The sequence below is a fragment of the Sylvia atricapilla genome, chromosome 5 (assembly GCF_009819655.1).
Source record: "Sylvia atricapilla isolate bSylAtr1 chromosome 5, bSylAtr1.pri, whole genome shotgun sequence".
Classification (NCBI taxonomy): domain Eukaryota; kingdom Metazoa; phylum Chordata; class Aves; order Passeriformes; family Sylviidae; genus Sylvia; species Sylvia atricapilla.
This window is the reverse complement of record NC_089144.1, coordinates 1,491,202-1,509,637: the sequence shown is the minus strand read 5'-3', so window position 1 is coordinate 1,509,637 and position 18,436 is coordinate 1,491,202. Positions and strand designations below refer to the sequence as shown.

Sequence of the window (18,436 nt, the reverse complement as noted above, 5' to 3'; positions counted from 1 at the left end):
TCAAATTATTTTTGAGCCCTAGATCAAGAACCATATCTTTGAAGGTGAAGTCTGTCCTCTAGCCAGCGCTGTACCCTGAGGGGAGTACACTGAGTGATCAATACAGCTCATGAATACTCGTGATCAATATAGCTCATGAAATACTTTATCTGCCAGAACGGTGTCTTTCCAGACTGCAGCTGTATCTTTGAGATCTTCCCGCAAAGGAATGTAGTTAAATTTTCCAAAATCTCCTCACTGGCCTATTTCTCATGATCTCTTTTTTGTGGATTTTTTTTTTTTGGGTGGATTCCTCGTTAAAGAGTATGCAAATAATTCTGTCCCAACTCACTGCATTCATTTGATAAAGTTAATCTTAACTTAGGCTCAGCAGTTAAATTTTAGATAGAGAAGTTGTGTTGAAAAACCTACTTTTAAGGCATTCAGCTTTACAAACCTAAAGATTTTTCCCACTGCTGTCTCAGAGAGCTCACCTTGAATTGTTTCTCCAGTCTGGTCTTTCCTGTTGGTGCAGGTATCAAGAGAGCGTTCACATAGGCATGGATGTGAGTCTCGAGGACTTCCGTTTCTTTACTGAGTATTGCTTCCACCAGAGCATCGTGAATGAAGATGTACTGCTCCTGGGAAAACACAACCGGACATCTGAGCTCTCCTGATTCCCCCTGGGATTCCAGATTCCTCTGGCCACTTCTGATGTGGGCAGTGGTTTTTTTTTCCCCGGGGTTTTCTCAAGTGTGAGCACTCAGCAGCACCCTTGGCAATTACACTTGCAATACACATATATATGATAAGGTGCCAAATCCTCACTGCCTGTGATATCTCACATTAACAGGATAGATTTAAAAATGCAAGCACAGCCTTGAGTCAAATTTTTAAGCCAGTCCTGCCCCTAGTTCCTACTGCTATCCTCTGTTTTCTCTCCCACATCCTTTGGAACACACACTTTTGCTGCTGATTAACTTTTTTTCCCCATTGGAAGGCACTGGGGAATCTAACCGGAATTTCCTGGAACCTGAAATAGACTTTTAAATGCCCTGCTGCTGCCCTCGCTGTTTTCTCTTGGTCTTTCAATATTCTCTATATAATCTTCAGTTGAAAGCATCTATCTCTGATTTTCTGCCTGAAATAGCTTTTCCCCCCCCATAATTTATTGCCTGATATAAAGTGTTTGATGAGGTCCAGGGAAGATCCGAATGCCTGACAACGGTGTTTCCTCAAAAAGCTCCGTGACAAAAATCCAAGTCCTGCCAAGCAAGCACCGCTGTGGTAAACATGATTTAAACATGATTTATACAGGTTTCCTTCAGAGTCCTCCTTAATAAATAGATATCAGCCCAGAGAAAAGGTAATTTCTAGTGCACCGCTCCAAGCGTGCCCAGAAGGATGTCTCATCAAACCAAAGGAGGAAAAAGGGAAAATCCAGTCAGGTGACTGGTGTCTGTGTAGCGGTGCCACAAAGAGGATTTCATCATCCCTCCTCCTGAAAACAGGAACAGCCTCATGCTGTTTTATCCTTACCTCAGTCTGCACCAAGTAGTTCCTTTGGGTACGGATGTGCTTTAGGAATCCAAAGATGTTGACGGTGCCTTCGTGCTGGATTTGCTGCAGCATGCTGTCCAACACTATGTATGTGCCCGTCCTTCCAACACCAGCGCTGCAAAACAAAGAAAGAGTCTTCAGCCTGAAGTAAAACCAAAGAATTGTTCCAAACACAGTTGTGTTTTTTTTTTTTTCAACGAACTGCTGCGCAGGGAAGATTTCCCTCTGCAAGTTAATTTATTCTATGATATACTTTGCTAAAGGTTCAAGGCTGGTAGTGATCTTTTTTTTTTTTGTGCAAGAATAGACCTAAAGATTGTTTTCTCAAAGGATTATTTAATTATTGTCTGAAGTAGAACGAAGGGATTTCCTGCAGGTCTCCAAATTCCAGGCTTTGGCTATTCCTTAGGATTCTCTGCCAAGTACCTCTGGAAAAGGTGGTAAGTAACAGCTTTTGGGCACAGTTAATGTGTTCAAGTTGTTCTGTGTTGAAACCCCACTTTAAAGCAAACATTGCATTATGCAACCCACTACAATACAGAGGATTTCAAAGACAAACCCAGGAAATGGCAGAACTGTTGAGAGCGTATCTGTAAGAGAAAAAAACTCAGTGCTCTTTAAACAAAGTTCAGATGGCAAGAAATTCTTGAAAACCGTTTCACAAACAGAAAATGGAGGAGAAAGGGTTCATCAACTCATTCCTCTTATGAACTGATTAACGTGGGACAAAACCAGCTGTATCATATAATCAAAAATCCTTTTCTTTTATAAAACATCTGGGGAAGAAGTACAAAGCCAAGAGGTCGGATTTCGTTATCTAGTCACATATGGGAAATAATTTTAATTCCCCTGTGGGATATAAAGGAACATTCTGTGTCCTGTAGGTGTAACTTGGGAGCAGCACCATTTTGGGGCTGCATGGTCCCCTCAGCAGAAACATGCTAATCCTGTCATCTCATTTCTGCCCCAGAGGGGACACTGAGCTCAGATTGCTGGCATCAACTCTCTCAATAAGTATGATATGAAACTCAAAGGTCCAGGTTGTTAATACCCTGTTAGACACAAAGAAATACAAAGATAACCAGACACCACCTGTACTTGTTATGAACGACACAACGTGAAAAGTGCCAAATAAAAATAGCCCAAATAAGTTGCCTGGATCTCATCTTTTGTATCTTCCATAGAGGCTGCGAATATAAATAAAAGTTATAAAAACATGAGATGATTCCTTTGAAATTCCTAAAAATCATACAAAACCGCCTACAGACAGAGGTGAGTTATACCTAGAGCCCAAAGGAGAGGTCTGACTGAAGCCACACAACTTCCCACTGTTCCCTTTCTAAAAACCCAATTTAATTGACTCCATATATTGCTGATATCTCAGACTGAACATTTTGAATTTTCCCCCCCAAAATAGGCAGGATGTAAACAGCAGCAGAACGACAAGGTATGGAATTCTCATTTTCCAGGCTAAAAAACAGACGTCAGTCAGATTAGATCATCCCGCAAATAAAACATCTTCCCTTGCAGCATTTGTGAGGTGACTTTACCTGTTGGCTTTCTCAGAGTCAGCTCCAGAAGGACAGAATTCATGAGGAGGTTCTCTTTCCAAATGTTCCATCAAAGGTGAGGTACTACAGCGGAAAACCAGAACCTGCTTATATATTTTACAATAACCCGCTCCTTCGGGGGCATCGGGAAATCATTCCAGGCCCTAGAAGCCCTTTTTTAAACCAGTTTTCCCTGAGCTGCCAGTTTCAGGGAGCGCTGACAGAAGACCTGCAACGCTGCAGCACATGCAGACCTCAGCCGTTCCCCGTCACAAAGGACTGCTACAGCCCAGAGGGTGTTAAACCAGCAGAGCCCAAAATAGAGTGAGTCTTGTCCTGTGCACAGAGCTCCTCTTGGGTTAGAGAATATCCCTGCACCAAAGGAAGCATGAGCCAAAAGCGTCCTAGCAATGTGTATTTGCAGAAAGGAAACGATTATCCCCACGCGTGGATCTGGTAAGCGGTCAAGGTTGAAATGTGAATAAGAAATAGAAGTGAAAGCAGTTCAGCAAAAAAAAAATAAAACAAACCAAACCAAACCCAAAAAAACCCCCAAAAGAACATAGTGCAGAGCAGCATGCTCTTGTTTATGCAGATTTACAGATTAAGTGGCACAATTGATTAGCTGCCATTATGGAGGAAGAGAAATACCAGAGAAAAGTATCAGCTAAGAAGTTAATCATACTCCATTCAGCAATCATTAAACGGAAGAGTGAAATTTTTTTGCTTAACCCACCACTGAAAAAATTCTTTTTTTTTTTCTGCAAAAGAGAAGTGGCGTGAGCCTTACGGCGCTAGAAAGCACACCTGCAATGAACCACCACGGGCCCCACGGCGTGGCGCTTGGCCTGCGACGCCTTCCGCACGAAGGTGAGCACGGGCAGGGTGTACTCGGGAACGCCCATGTCGGGCCACTGGGTGTAGTGGTACTGCGTCACCAGGCGACCGCCGGACCGCCCCTTCTGGGACCCCTGCAACACAAAAACGCAACGACAGGTTTGCAGACAACATCTTCCTTCAGTTTATTGTCACAGCCGACAGGCGCTGAGCGGCTACCAAAGGAGATCAGCTTGGAGAGAAGTTGAAAGCATGGATTTGGATCCATGAAGGTTTTAGTTTCAATGCATGGAGAGTTGTTAACTAGTACTGTCCTTGTTCAGTTCACAGCATGGAGAGTTGTTAACTAGTACTGTCCATAGTTAGTTCACAGCATGGAGAGTTGTTAACTAGTACTGTCCATAGTTAGTTCACAGCATGGAGAGTTGTTAACTAGTACTGTCCATAGTTAGTTCACAGCACAGAGAGCTGTTAACTAGTACTGTCCATATTCAGTTCACAGCATGGAGAGTTGTTAACTAGTACTGTCCATATTCAGTTCACAGCACGGGGAGTTGTTAACTAGTACTGTCCATATTCAGTTCACAGCACGGAGAGTTGTTAACTAGTACTGTCCATAGTTAGTTCACAGCATGGAGAGTTGTTAACTAGTACTGTCCCTGTTTAGTTCACAGCATGGAGAGTTGTTAACTAGTACTGTCCCTGTTTAGGTCACAGCATGGAGAGTTGTTAACTAGTACTGTCCATATTCAGTTCACAGCATGGAGAGTTGTTAACTAGTACTGTCCCTGTTTAGGTCACAGCATGGAGAGTCGTTAACTAGTACTGTCCATAGTTAGTTCACAGCACGGGGAGTTGTTAACTAGTACTGTCCATATTCAGTTCACAGCATGGAGAGTTGTTAACTAGTCCTGTCCCTGTTTAGGTCACAGCATGGAGAGTTGTTAACTAGTACTGTCCCTGGTCAGTTCACAGCACGGAGAGTTGTTAACTAGTACTGTCCATAGTTAGTTCACAGCATGGAGAGTTGTTAACTAGTACTGTCCATAGTTAGTTCACTGCATGGAGAGTTGTTAACTAGTACTGTCCATAGTTAGTTCACAGCATGGAGAGTTGTTAACTAGTACTGTCCCTGGTCAGTTCACAGCACGGAGAGTTGTTAACTAGTACTGTCCATAGTTAGTTCACAGCATGGAGAGTTGTTAACTAGTACTGTCCATAGTTAGTTCACTGCATGGAGAGTTGTTAACTAGTACTGTCCATAGTTAGTTCACTGCATGGAGAGTTGTTAACTAGTACTGTCCCTGGTTAGTTCACAGCATGGAGAGTTGTTAACTAGTACTGTCCCTGGTTAGTTCCCAGCATGGAGAGTTGTTAACTAGTACTGTCCATATTCAGTTCACAGCATGGAGAGTTGTTAACTAGTACTGTCCATAGTTAGTTCACTGCATGGAGAGTTGTTAACTAGTACTGTCCATAGTTAGTTCACAGCATGGAGAGTTGTTAACTAGTACTGTCCATCATTAGTTCACAGCATGGAGAGTTGTTAACTAGTACTGTCCATAGTTAGTTCACAGCATGGAGAGTTGTTAACTAGTACTGACCATAGTTAGTTCACAGCATGGAGAGTTGTTAACTAGTACTGTCCCTGGTCAGTTCACAGCATGGAGAGTTGTTAACTAGTACTGTCCCTGTTCAGATCACAGCATGGAGAGTTGTTAACTAGTACTAACCATAGTTAGTTCACAGCATGGAGAGTTGTTAACTAGTACTGTCCATATTCAGTTCTCAGCATGGAGAGTTGTTAACTAGTACTGTCCATATTCTGTTCACAGAACGGAGAGTTGTTAACTAGTACTGTCCATATTTGGTTCACAGCTTGGAGAGTTGTTAACTAGTACTGTCCCTGTTTAGTTAAAAGCATGGAGAGTTGTTAACTAGTACTGTCCATATTCAGTTCACAGCATGGAGAGTTGTTAACTAGTACTGTCCCTGTTTAGGTCACAGCATGGAGAGTTCTTAACTAGTACTGTCCATAGTTAGTTCACAGCATGGAGAGTTGTTAACTAGTACTGTCCATAGTTAGTTCACAGCATGGAGAGTTGTTAACTAGTACTGTCCATATTCAGTTCACAGCATGGAGAGTTGTTAACTAGTACTGTCCCTGTTTAGTTCACTGCATGGAGAGTTGTTAACTAGTACTGTCCCTGTTCAGTTCACAGCATGGAGAGTTGTTAACTAGTACTGTCCCGGTTTAGTTCACAGCATAGAGAGTTGTTAACTAGTACTGTCCCTGTTTAGTTCACTGCATGGAGAGTTGTTAACTAGTACTGTCCATAGTTAGTTCACTGCATGGAGAGTTGTTAACTAGTACTGTCCATAGTTAGTTCACAGAACGGAGAGTTGTTAACTAGTACTGTCCATATTCAGTTCACAGCATGGAGAGTTGTTAACTAGTACTGTCCATAGTTAGTTCACAGCATGGAGAGTTGTTAACTAGTACTGTCCATATTCAGTTCACAGCATGGAGAGTTGTTAACTAGTACTGTCCATTGTTAGTTCACAGCATGGAGAGTTGTTAACTAGTACTGTCCATAGTTAGTTCACAGCATGGAGAGTTGTTAACTAGTACTGTCCATATTCAGTTCACAGCATGGAGAGTTGTTAACTAGTACTGTCCATAGTTAGTTCACAGCATGGAGAGTTGTTAACTAGTACTGTCCATAGTTAGGTCACAGCATGGAGAGTTGTTAACTAGTACTGTCCATAGTTAGTTCACTGCATGGAGAGTTGTTAACTAGTACTGTCCCTGGTCAGTTCACAGCATGGAGAGTTGTTAACTAGTACTGACCATAGTTAGTTCACTGCATGGAGAGTTGTTAACTAGTACTGTCCCTGTTTAGTTAACAGCATAGAGAGTTGTTAACTAGTACTGTCCATAGTTAGTTCACAGCATGGAGAGTTGTTAACTAGTACTGTCCATAGTTAGTTCACTGCATGGAGAGTTGTTAACTAGTACTGTCCCTGGTCAGTTCACAGCATGGAGAGTTGTTAACTAGTACTGTCCATAGTTAGTTCACAGCATGGAGAGTTGTTAACTAGTACTGTCCCTGTTTAGTTAACAGCATAGAGAGTTGTTAACTAGTACTGCCCCTGTTTAGTTCACAGCATGGAGAGTTGTTAACTAGTACTGTCCATTATTAGTTCACAGTATGGAGAGTTGTTAACTAGTACTGTCCCTGTTCAGTTCACAGCACGGAGAGTTGTTAACTAGTACTGTCCATTGTTAGTTCACAGCACGGAGAGTTGTTAACTAGTACTGTCCCTGTTTAGGTCACAGCATGGAGAGTTGTTAACTAGTACTGTCCATATTCAGTTCACAGCATGGAGAGTTGTTAACTAGTACTGTCCATAGTTAGTTCACAGCATGGAGAGTTGTTAACTAGTACTGTTACTTTTTAGTTCACAGCATGGAGAGTTGTTAACTAGTACTGTCCATAGTTAGTTCACAGCATGGAGAGTTGTTAACTAGTACTGTCCATAGTTAGTTCACAGCACGGAGAGTTGTTAACTAGTACTGTCCATATTCAGTTCACAGCATGGAGAGTTGTTAACTAGTACTGTCCATATTTAGTTCACAGCATGGAGAGTTGTTAACTAGTACTGTCCATAGTTAGTTCACAGCATGGAGAGTTGTTAACTAGTACTGTCCATATTTAGTTCACAGCATGGAGAGTTGTTAACTAGTACTGTCCATACTCAGTTCACAGCATGGAGAGTTGTTAACTAGTACTGTCCATAGTTAGTTCACTGCATGGAGAGTTGTTAACTAGTACTGTCCCTGGTCAGTTCACAGCATGGAGAGTTGTTAACTAGTACTGTCCATAGTTAGTTCACTGCATGGAGAGTTGTTAACTAGTACTGCCCCTGTTTAGTTCACAGCATGGAGAGTTGTTAACTAGTACTGTCCCTGTTTAGGTCACAGCATGGAGAGTTGTTAACTAGTAGTGTCCATAGTTAGGTCACAGCATGGAGAGTTGTAACTAGTACTGTCCCTGGTTAGTTCACAGCACGGAGAGTTGTTAACTAGTACTGTCCCTGTTCAGTTCACAGCATGGAGAGTTGTTAACTAGTACTGTCCCTGTTTAGGTCACAGTATGGAGAGTTGTTAACTAGTACTGTCCATATTTAGTTCACAGCATGGGGAGTTGTTAACTAGTACTGTCCATATTCAGTTCACAGCATGGAGAGTTGTTAACTAGTACTGTCCATAGTCAGTTCACAGCATGGAGAGTTGTTAACTAGTACTGTCCCTGGTCAGTTCACAGCATGGAGAGTTGTTAACTAGTACTGTCCCTGTTTAGGTCACAGTATGGAGAGTTGTTAACTAGTACTGTCCATATTCAGTTCACAGCATGGAGAGTTGTTAACTAGTACTGTCCCTGTTTATTTGAAAGGATGTCCCATGGCTGTCAGTATTCCAGCCCTCCCAGAGCCAGGGAAGGAGCCGTGTTTCTGTCTCCCCACCTCTCCCACTGAGCGGACAAACGCCCTGACGTTGTGTCAGGAAGCCACAGGAAGATAAAAACCCCGGAGGGCCCCAAGTTACCGCTGATGTCAGGAGTCAGCAGCTCTTCCTGCCCCTCTGCTCCTCTGCTGAGTGAACAGAAACAGTGGGATTTATCTCCCCCAGCTTTAGTGACATAAAAGGTAACTCGCCCGTGTATCCTGCTTTTCTCTGCTCCCTTCCTCTGTGGCAACTCAGAGGCAGGGCTGCCTTCAGAAGGCACGTGATCTCATTCAAATATTTCTTCTTAAAATCGGCAGAATAAATTAATTGGTGGTAAATGCTGAACGTTATGTATTCATTATGCAGGGAGGGTGAGAGGCTGGATGTCTCAGACATTTATGTGGCTGGAGTAAATTCAGTTCTCAGAATTCTCCTCCAAGTGACTAATATCACCCTGCCGGGCTCAGATCATGCCGGTTCTGGTTACAATGAAACAAAGCGGTTTAAAACATTTTCAACCTTTCCTTTAAAAAGGAAAATGGAGAGCTGAGGCGGGTAATTTAACTCATAGCACATTTTCTTCAAGTTGCTTTTTTTCTGAAAATGTATCGTCCTGTTACCCAGGGGGGCAAAGTCCACATCAGCTCTCCAATGTGATGGTCCTACACTTTTCTGAGTATATCTGGTCAAATGAACTGAATTAGACAAGAATCTTGGCTGGCTGAGCTCTACAGCAGAAAAGAATTTTTAACCGCCTTAAAACACTCTGAGCAGCTTTTACACTTCCTTTTTTTTTTTTTTTCCCGTGTTTTTAGGATGCCACAAACCTTTTTGATCTTGGTGTTTCTGAGAGTGAAGTTCCTCACAGTGTAATAGGCAAGTACGTGAACACTCTTCTGAGTGACCAAGAAGTTGCCATACTCTTCACTCCCTTCGGCGGGCCAGTACTGGTCACATTTTCTCTGTCAGAAAGAAATGTTCCTCGTTAGAAAATTTCTTTATAAATAATAGAGAGAAAAAGTCCCTGAAAATGTCAAATTGGCAAGCTGAAATGTTCAAATTTAAAAGCAGGGTAAAGCACAAAACTATCAATACACCCAGTTTATAATAGACATGATCTTCTGTGCAGGAGAACAAAGAACAATTATTTTGTGCCGCAGAGGGATAGCGGCGCAAAGACGCTCTTTATTTGGAAAACTCATTAAAAAAAGAGATTTAAATCACGCTATCAGAGTTAAAATGGTCTAATCTTGCGGAATTTTCCATTCTATACACGTTCTAAAAATAAAAAAAATAACATGATCTATAGGAAAAATAGGAGTACATCCAAGTCGGTAGAGCCGTATGTGGCTCCTGATTAATTTATAGCAGGGGCAGGGTATATTTATTGCTGGTAACAAGGGTAAGAGTGAATATTGGCCAGAACACACAAGAGTGAGCTGTGATACGCCCAGCTTTGGGCTGGGTAGTCAAAAACCCTTCTCTAGGAGCGTTAGAAGAGTGCTCCCATCCCATAATCAATAAAACACACGCCCTGCGATGGGATTTCACCCCGTTTTGTCTCACGGGACAAATGTGTGCACAGTCATGTGGCAGGAAAGGAGCTGTGAGTACTGTGGGACAGGGCCCAGAGAGTGAATATTCAGAAAAGTTCACTGGAACTATGTTCTCCTTATGTTCTCCTCCTTTGCAGGCTCCAAGGCGCCCTGATGAGGTGCATGGTGGCCCGCAGATATGCAGATTGCCAGCAGAATGTGGCACAAGGCCCACTTTTATTATATACAAAAAATCTTTTTTTTTTCAATAAAAGTTTTGGGTGTGGTTTTATTTTATTTTATTTTTTTTTTTGGTGGCTAGAACATGATATTTTCAAGATTTATTCAATATTTTCTGTAGTTTCATGCCACGATTCCTCAACTGCATACTTCTGTTGCCAATCCAGTTACAAGCAACTACTTCAAGCAATTGCTTTTTGCTCAATATTTGACTGAACCAGATTTTAAAAAAGAAAAGCAGGAGTTTGCTACAGGCTGATCCACCGACATGAGAGAAATAAAAACTGGACAACGGTACTCATACCCTTCCTTTCTCAACGAGATTCGTGATCATCACGATGACTTCCACGTTATGTTCCCATATCATTCTCCAGAAGTCTTCTGCTGTTGATTTTAGCGGCCCTTGAGCTGCAATGTAAGCTTTTGGCTTGTTGTAGCCCTAAATTGAAATAGAAGAAATGACACTTGTCAAATCCCTGTCCGTGAGCAAAAAGGAGTCTGGGAGGTGTACATGGCATTTCACGTATTTATTTTTAAAGACTCGGGAAAACTTTTAAGCTTTTTTTTTTTTTTTTTTTGATTTTAAACTCTCCAAATTGCAGAAACCCTGTGGTATCAGATGGAGTGTGAATCCAACCGTTGTCCCAACGTTTATCATCCCACCAAAGATGAGATGTGTGTTCAAAGGCCTGTGTTTAGGCAGAGCACTGACACCACAGCGAGGATGTGACACACAGAAATGTGTTGCAAAAAGGGGTTTAAAAACCGAATCAGGATCATTCACGTGTAAATAATTATTAAATGAAAACTAATGGTATCTTGGTGAGGCTCTTTATAAATAATAGAGAAAAAATAGAGCCAAATGGCATCTTCCTGTCGTGAGATTACCTCAGATGGGACAATTAACCACTCAGATGAGACAATTAACCACTCAGATGTCACAGGTTCTAAAATGACTCACGCTTCTAAAATGACTCAGATGTGACAGGACATTTTTTTCTTTAAAAATGCCCCTCCTTAAGCTACAATCTCAAGATGGACTCAAGTCAGAATCAGCATTTTACCTTTGCTTTAACCTCCTAGGCTTAACTTGGACCACAAAAGTTTTTCTAACAGAATCTGGAATATTGTGATATTTTTTTTTTTAATTAAATCTATTCATCTCCATACATATTTTTTTTTTTTGCAGAAAAGGCTGACAGATCAATAGGCCAACGGAGAGAAACAGGCACTTACATCGACGTAGTTGGCATTAATGTAATCAGTCAGTTTTCCATCCTTTTCAGCAAGCTGTGCTAATTTAACCCGAGTATGATCATCTGAAGTAAAACCAGAGAGAAAAATAAGCCATTTTTGGTAAGAATTATATTCTTTCTTGTCAAAAAAATAATGAGATGTATTTTTACAACACGTAAGGCCGAGACTGTAACAATCACCTCGGCAAACATCCTCTCCTTGGAGGTATGAATCAGATGAAAAATTCTAATTTGCAGGAAAATAAAGGAATTCACCCAAATTTTGGAGGCATTCAGAACCTAGCGGCCTGAACAGCAGCACTGGGGTTATTTTGGCCACTGTGACATAAAGGTGTTTAGTTCTTCTGCAAATCCAATGTCATGACTGCCAATATGACCAAGTGGGATATCCCAAAACGACAGCAGGCGCCAGTGTTGAGGAACTTTAATTCCAGTTTAAATGACTCTGGAGAGCAATGTGACCCTGAAAATGCTGCTCAGCTGAGGAGTCAGCCACCAGGGTTGATGAAAGAACCTGATCTGATTGAAAGAACTACACTTAAATCACTTAGAGAAGACAATTCTTGCTACTTCAGCTGCCCAAAGCTGCCTCTGCACCGCTCTTTAATAAAACAACCTCTGGGCTAACACCTTTTGAACGATCAAGTACAAACACAGTGAAAGAGGACAATTCCTGAGGTTTTTGCCCCTTTTAGGGACATCTTTAGCCAGGGGGCTTGGCATTTCTTGTCGCTGGTTTACATTATCTTCTGCCAGACAGCTGACTCTGTCACTTTTTTTTTTTTTAATTAAGCTTTAGGGATGCTGAATGCTGAAGATATATTTAATTTGGAGCTTTCTTGTAATCACCACGAAGTTGACACGCTATAGGGAGTTAAAAAGAAGTATTGAGCCAACCAAATGATCAAAAGCCCAGAGGCAATAACTTGAAAGAGAGATTAAAAAAAACTGAATAGATGTGTTTCAGAGAAGAAAAATCTGGGAGAGTGAAGCAATGGGGAAACAAGTGTCCTGGCTAACGAAGCTGTTGGATTTTGTTGTTGCCAGGCATAAGACAACATAAAACCAGTACATTTCTATCCATATACAGCAGTAAATATATCCAGGGATTTTGAGGCTCATAGAGACAGCAAATCACCATTATTCTAAATCAAAGATGGATTAATGTTGCCAATCAAAGCTTCTTTGGCTTTCTAATGGCATTATGAGGAAATCTCCCAACTCCCTTCGGGTCACTGCAGAAGACACAAATGCACCTTGCTAAAACACGCTCACCAAAGCAGCAGAACGGCAGAGGAATAACTTGAAAAAATGTGAAATCTGTTGCTAACTCCTCCTCAAGGAGCACTTTGCTAACAGTTTCAGTGTAGAAGCATTTTTGCTCCTGCTAATAACGTATAAATCTATCCTGGTTTATAATTATTCCTCACACAAAACAACAAGCGATGCCTTTACTTACAAGCAACGATATTTATGTATCGATTCTTATTCTTGTTGTCAGGGTGATTAGAGCTGTCTGATGTAATACCCAGATCTACAGTACAGCTCTGGATTTCCTGGAAGAAAGCATGTCACACTTTAGGAGCTGCTAAAGATACGTAAAATGTCTTTAAATACAGTCAGCAAGCACGAAAAAGAACCACAACCTTACACCCAATTATCTACGATCTTTTTACAACTACTTCATTGCTAAAAAAAAAAAAAAAAACAAAAAAATAAAAATGCAGTGAAATAATTCCTTACCTGATAAAACTCTTTCAGTGTCTAATGAGGGAATGAATGCAAAAAAAGTAAAAAAAATCAAATTCCACGGCACAGAACAAATGGATAAGTGTTTATATATATATATATATATATTTTACGATTACTATATGGAAAACAGTTATGGTCATGCAATAGATCCATAATAACAACAAAACTGAATATTTTGACATCACTCCTCAAGGAAACAATTTTCCCCAGTTAAAATGCTGGCATCTCTTTGTCCTATCTTTATCTTTAATGTTAGACTTAGGCCAGCGAAAACTTGTACACATGAGCAACATCGCAGACTTTAGCCAGATCATCTAAATATTTAACAGTTCACCGGAATCTTTATGGGTCCTTATAAACGCATCAGTTTCTCTGGAGCGTCTTTTTGCTCTCTTTGCGTTCAAAAATCTCCCCTGAAAAGAGTCACAGCCCTCCCTCAGGCTGCCAGCACTTTCACACTGAAGACAAAGATTTTATAAAGAGAGGGACAGGCTTGACAAAACGGGCACAAAGCCTGGAAGACTCACAAAATTAATTCATTTCATTCATTGCTTTTGCTGACAGGAAATGGAGGCATTTATAAGGTCCACATTTTTAAACAGCAAACACATTGCCATCACTAAAAGTATTAATGCTCTTTATAATTAATCTTAATGTCAATCCCCTTATTGTACTTAAATATATATATATAAAAAGTGGCCGTTGGTTTTAAAATTAGATTATAAATGAGTTATTTTGTAGTCATAGAAAAAAACCTTGGTACTTTCCCCCCCCCCAAAAAACAATCTGAACCACCTTTGTACCCTTCATTGATATGCTAACTATGGGAAGAACAATTACTATATTTCAGTTTTTTCCAATCTTTTAAGTTCTCTATCAGTAGAGAAAAGAGCAGGACACTACTGTGGTAGGCCATAAAGCCAAAAAAGATCTCCAAGAAATGATGAGGACACTGATTATTATTATTATTTTTTTGTAATAGTTAAAACAAGCACGAAACATTTCAGACGGTGCAGCTGCACTCTATTTGGTCTCTGGGTCAGTGCTGTAATTTCGGAAAAGCGAAATTGTGGGAAAAGCTCAATTTAGCACGAACAATCTGATTTCTGTATTGCTGTACTCGCTAACGGTGAAGGAACTTTATGTCCATTGTATTGACATCCAGTCCTTCAACATCTGCATTTATTACCAGTGCAGTCCAGTTCCATCAGTGCATATGGACAGGTGTAACACATGGATATGGACTGGACAGTCACAAATATTCCCAAATTTGGTTCCACGATCAAATGGATATTCTGAATGTTAAAGGAATTGAAGAAGAAACGCGGGTGAAGAAGGTTATGTGAAGGACACGGAATTTTTGGTCCACGAGATCACTTTATATCGGCTGGGGAAAACAAAAGCAAAGCCTAAAGATGCAAAACTCTGAATTTTTACTTTCACTATTGCTTTTGCAACATTACAATTGTATTTTAAATTAATAGAGACCTGTTAAAATGCTTTTCTCCATCCCGACTGACTGATTTTATTTGAAATCTCTTGTAAAAATTGCCAATGGCACAGCTTTCATTACATCATTTGGGGTTTTAATGCTCATGTGAATTAGGTTAGAAAGTATTTATCCTAACTTAATTCACATAATTGCAATACAGGAGTGTGAAATACAATGAAGATTAGTTTTATATGTGGCGATAGTGACATTATACGATTAGAGCATATGTTTTAACGTTTGGAAATACCTCTTCTGAACCATATACTTTAGGAAAGGGACTGTAAAACTTCCACTACCACATCTGAGGACTACATTAATCAGAAGTTAATCAGAAGTTAAGCAGAAGTCTTGCCATGTGTCCTCATGATTACTTCCATTCTATTTTCTCTGTAAATGTGGGTAGCTTCTGCAAAATCCAATTGTCATTAGTATGGGAAAAGCTTTTGATCTAGGACTGTATCTGACAGACCACATACATTGCACTACCTTTGCACAGTTTATTCACACAATTATTCAGTATTTTATCACGTAATAAACATTCCCATTTCTATTCCAGTGCTGTCAGTTTTTAGGAATCTCCCTAGGCTTTATGTACAAACTCCATTCTGGGCTCAAAGCACGCACATTTACACGCATTCGTGAAATCGGTGCCCAGGTCAGAACGTAACGCCCCAATTTTTGGTTTGCAGGCATTTAAACTTGAACATTATTGGTAGGTGCTAATAAAAAAGATGACATTATAGAGCCATACCTCAAATTCTTCAGAAAAACCATTACTTGCATGTAAATCTGCAACATGTTTGGGAAAATGCTTTATTGGAATTGCTCCAACATCATCTTAGGGGTGGGAAAAGACAAAAAAAGATATTTATGTAGGATAAAAAGCCAGTGACATACAACGAAGTTTATATGTAGGCAACCCACAAAACATCCTGAAATAAAACTCTTGGCATGACCTCTGGATGTACAACTCCCCAAACAACAGGACATTCTCTGACGCCATTAACATTCCTAAAATAGCTCCCTGACACTCGTACATTTGGAAATTATCATTTGGAAAGAAGACGGTGGAAATGCCTTTTAAGCTCCCTGAATCGAGGTGCTGATTCTTGTCTGGAATAGCAGAACACACAAAATTCCCTCCGGAGTCAGGGAGATACAGGAGGATTGTCTTTTTGCCAGAAGATGTTCAAAGGGAGAGAGCAGAGCTCTGAATGCTACTGTTTAGGCAGAGTTGTCTGGTTAGTGCTGCACTGGAATTTGGATCCAGTTAGTCCCAAACCTACTAAATTAATTAATTATGCCAGAATTTTCATATTAACTGATAGTTGCACGTTTGCATTGGCATCCGAAAGAAACATGAATTAATTTTCATTTTTTACTGCGTTAGTGACTACTCTCCACGCAGAATTTTCTCCCAGTTCTCCTTGTGGTTCTGTGATCACCTACTGATAATAATCTTCTGTCTTATCCTGGCAGTACTGAGCGCAGATTTTCACATCAGGCTTCGTACTTCAAGTTTTTAAATGAAAGATTTATGTTTAAGACTTTTTGGCTACCCACCAAAAAAAAAAAAACAAAACCAACAAAAAACAAACAACAAAAAACCCCAAAAAAGCCAAAAAACCCCCAACAAAACCAAACCAAAACAAACCCAAAAAAACCCAAAAAACACACCAAAACAAAACAAAACAAAACAAAACCAAACCAAAAAACCCCCCAAAACATCAAACCACACTCTCGAGGAAAGAATGTGATTATGTGATTAATATAACATCTCCATTTCCCTTTAGACAAATATAAAAACCACTTGTGTAAAATAAGCATGAGGAATCAGATCAAAAACCTTTGGGACTTTTAATCTTCTCTTTACTGCAAATCTGCTGTGTAAACCAAGTCATCTGTATCTGCTAAAGGATAATATTAGTTCACTTAATTTTGGTTCTGAAAAATAATTTTTTTTCTCTTTTAAGCTTTTCATGGTTTAAAAATGTGTTTATTTCACAATCTGTAATTTCATCACCATTTCAGATGCAAGCAAAATGTCCGAAACATTGAACAAGGACCTAATAATTTTAACTTTAAATTTACCAAGAATTTGTTGATTTGTACTAATATCTACCTGGTCTTCCACTTCTATGACTGGCTCTGAATCCAAAAAGTGAATTTATCCAGTCAAGCCTAAGAGAAGCCGAACAAATGTGCAACACAATCTTCACACTTTGGAGAGGAAACCTGGCATGAAGTGTTTATCCTAATGACACCCAGACACAAAACCAAAGGGAAGGGAAATGACCCAAAAGAGTGAGGACAATAATGGAGAAATAAATCAGAAGTTTCGTTTCCTTGCCCAAGAAAATCTCCCAATCCAATCACTTCTGAACCCAGGAATGTAATTTATTCCTGGACAGGTATCACTAAAAACTGCTTAGAGTTTAATAGTGGATCTAAATCCTGTAATTCATCACTAATTGAGTGCCTCTTTGAATAACATTTCCTATAGATAACCGCAGATCTCCTAACTCTGCCCAGGAAAGGAAGGAAGACTTAATATAGAATTCTATGGAAGGAAACCTTAATAGATAATGAGACCTGTGGAGTGTGCTTTTGGTCACAGCCAGAAAAATTAAGCTTAGAAGTTGCAAAATACTCTTCCTACCTTACACTCTTCTCTAGCACTATATTGTAATTAGATATAATTGTAAAATTACACTGTTGAAACACTTGGGCAATAGAAAACACAGTAACTGTTCACTTGACATCTGTTGCACGCAAAATAAAACAAAATTTCCTCAGCGCTTGCAGCTTTTTCCATAAAAATATTTTGTGTATCCTCAGTCACTTAGGAAAAAAAAAAATTTCTCTTTAATATTTATCGTCATTTCAAGCAGGAAAACCATCAGCTTCAAAACACGCATTTTAGGCACTCGGAATAACTGTAAGTGCAATTATGACAATGGAAAACACTTCCCCCCGGGGTGAGCTGGTCAGGAAAAACGGACAGAAAAATCCTACAGTTGTAGTGCAATATAGTTAAGGATGAAGAGTTAAAGCAGAGATTTTTCTGCAATGATTGCTGCTTGACATTCATCTACAATCATGTTTGCTGAAATCAAGCCACAGCTCTGCTTTTAACCATTTAGTAAAAGGTGATGTAAGCATCTCCTAACAGCAGCAATCCATACAAAATGCATTTTGAAGATGTCTACAGTTCAGTCACAAAGGAAGCTCAGCATTTTGGATTTATTTAATGAAATGTGTTCACTAGTTATTCACACGTGGGCTGGTTTTCTCCCTTTAGCCATTCCATGAAAATCCATCTCCTTGTTCGATAGCACAGTTTGTGAGGACATTAATTGCGGGACAAGAAAACCGTGTCCCATTGGTGAGAATGTGGCTTAGGATCTGCTTCAGAATTAATCGAATTTGGGTTTAAATAGATGAATGAAATTAATCTGCTTCATTCTACACCGACTGAAAACGCCGGAAGGCTGCACGTGCCCCTCTGATACTGTTTGAGGAAACAAAGGAAACAGGTTCTCCAAATAAATGTGCTGGATATAGAACCAGAAGATGTTAAAAATCCTCTGAACGTCTGCATTATTTTTGTGAGAGGTTCACATAAATCTACCATAGTAATTCTGCTAGTGAAATATGTAAGTATAAGAACACGCTGTAACTGCAAGTGAAATGCAGAGAGATGAGGCACATCCTCACCCTGCTGG

General features: G+C 40.0%; 1 protein-coding gene across 1 annotated transcript in view; it reads right to left on the bottom strand.

The window, feature by feature from the left end:
* The window catches only part of PTPRZ1 (protein tyrosine phosphatase receptor type Z1), a 141,302-nt gene that overhangs the window by 4,197 nt on the left and 118,669 nt on the right, over positions 1–18,436 (bottom strand). Inside the window, exons 15-23 of the mRNA XM_066318567.1 lie at positions 15,463–15,548; positions 13,211–13,231; positions 12,927–13,023; positions 11,448–11,530; positions 10,516–10,650; positions 9,264–9,398; positions 3,897–4,060; positions 1,519–1,654; positions 474–620 (exon numbers count right to left, since the gene is read on the bottom strand). Coding sequence (XP_066174664.1) covers positions 474–620; positions 1,519–1,654; positions 3,897–4,060; positions 9,264–9,398; positions 10,516–10,650; positions 11,448–11,530; positions 12,927–13,023; positions 13,211–13,231; positions 15,463–15,548 — 1,004 coding nt within the window. The remainder of the gene's footprint in view (positions 1–473; positions 621–1,518; positions 1,655–3,896; positions 4,061–9,263; positions 9,399–10,515; positions 10,651–11,447; positions 11,531–12,926; positions 13,024–13,210; positions 13,232–15,462; positions 15,549–18,436) is intronic.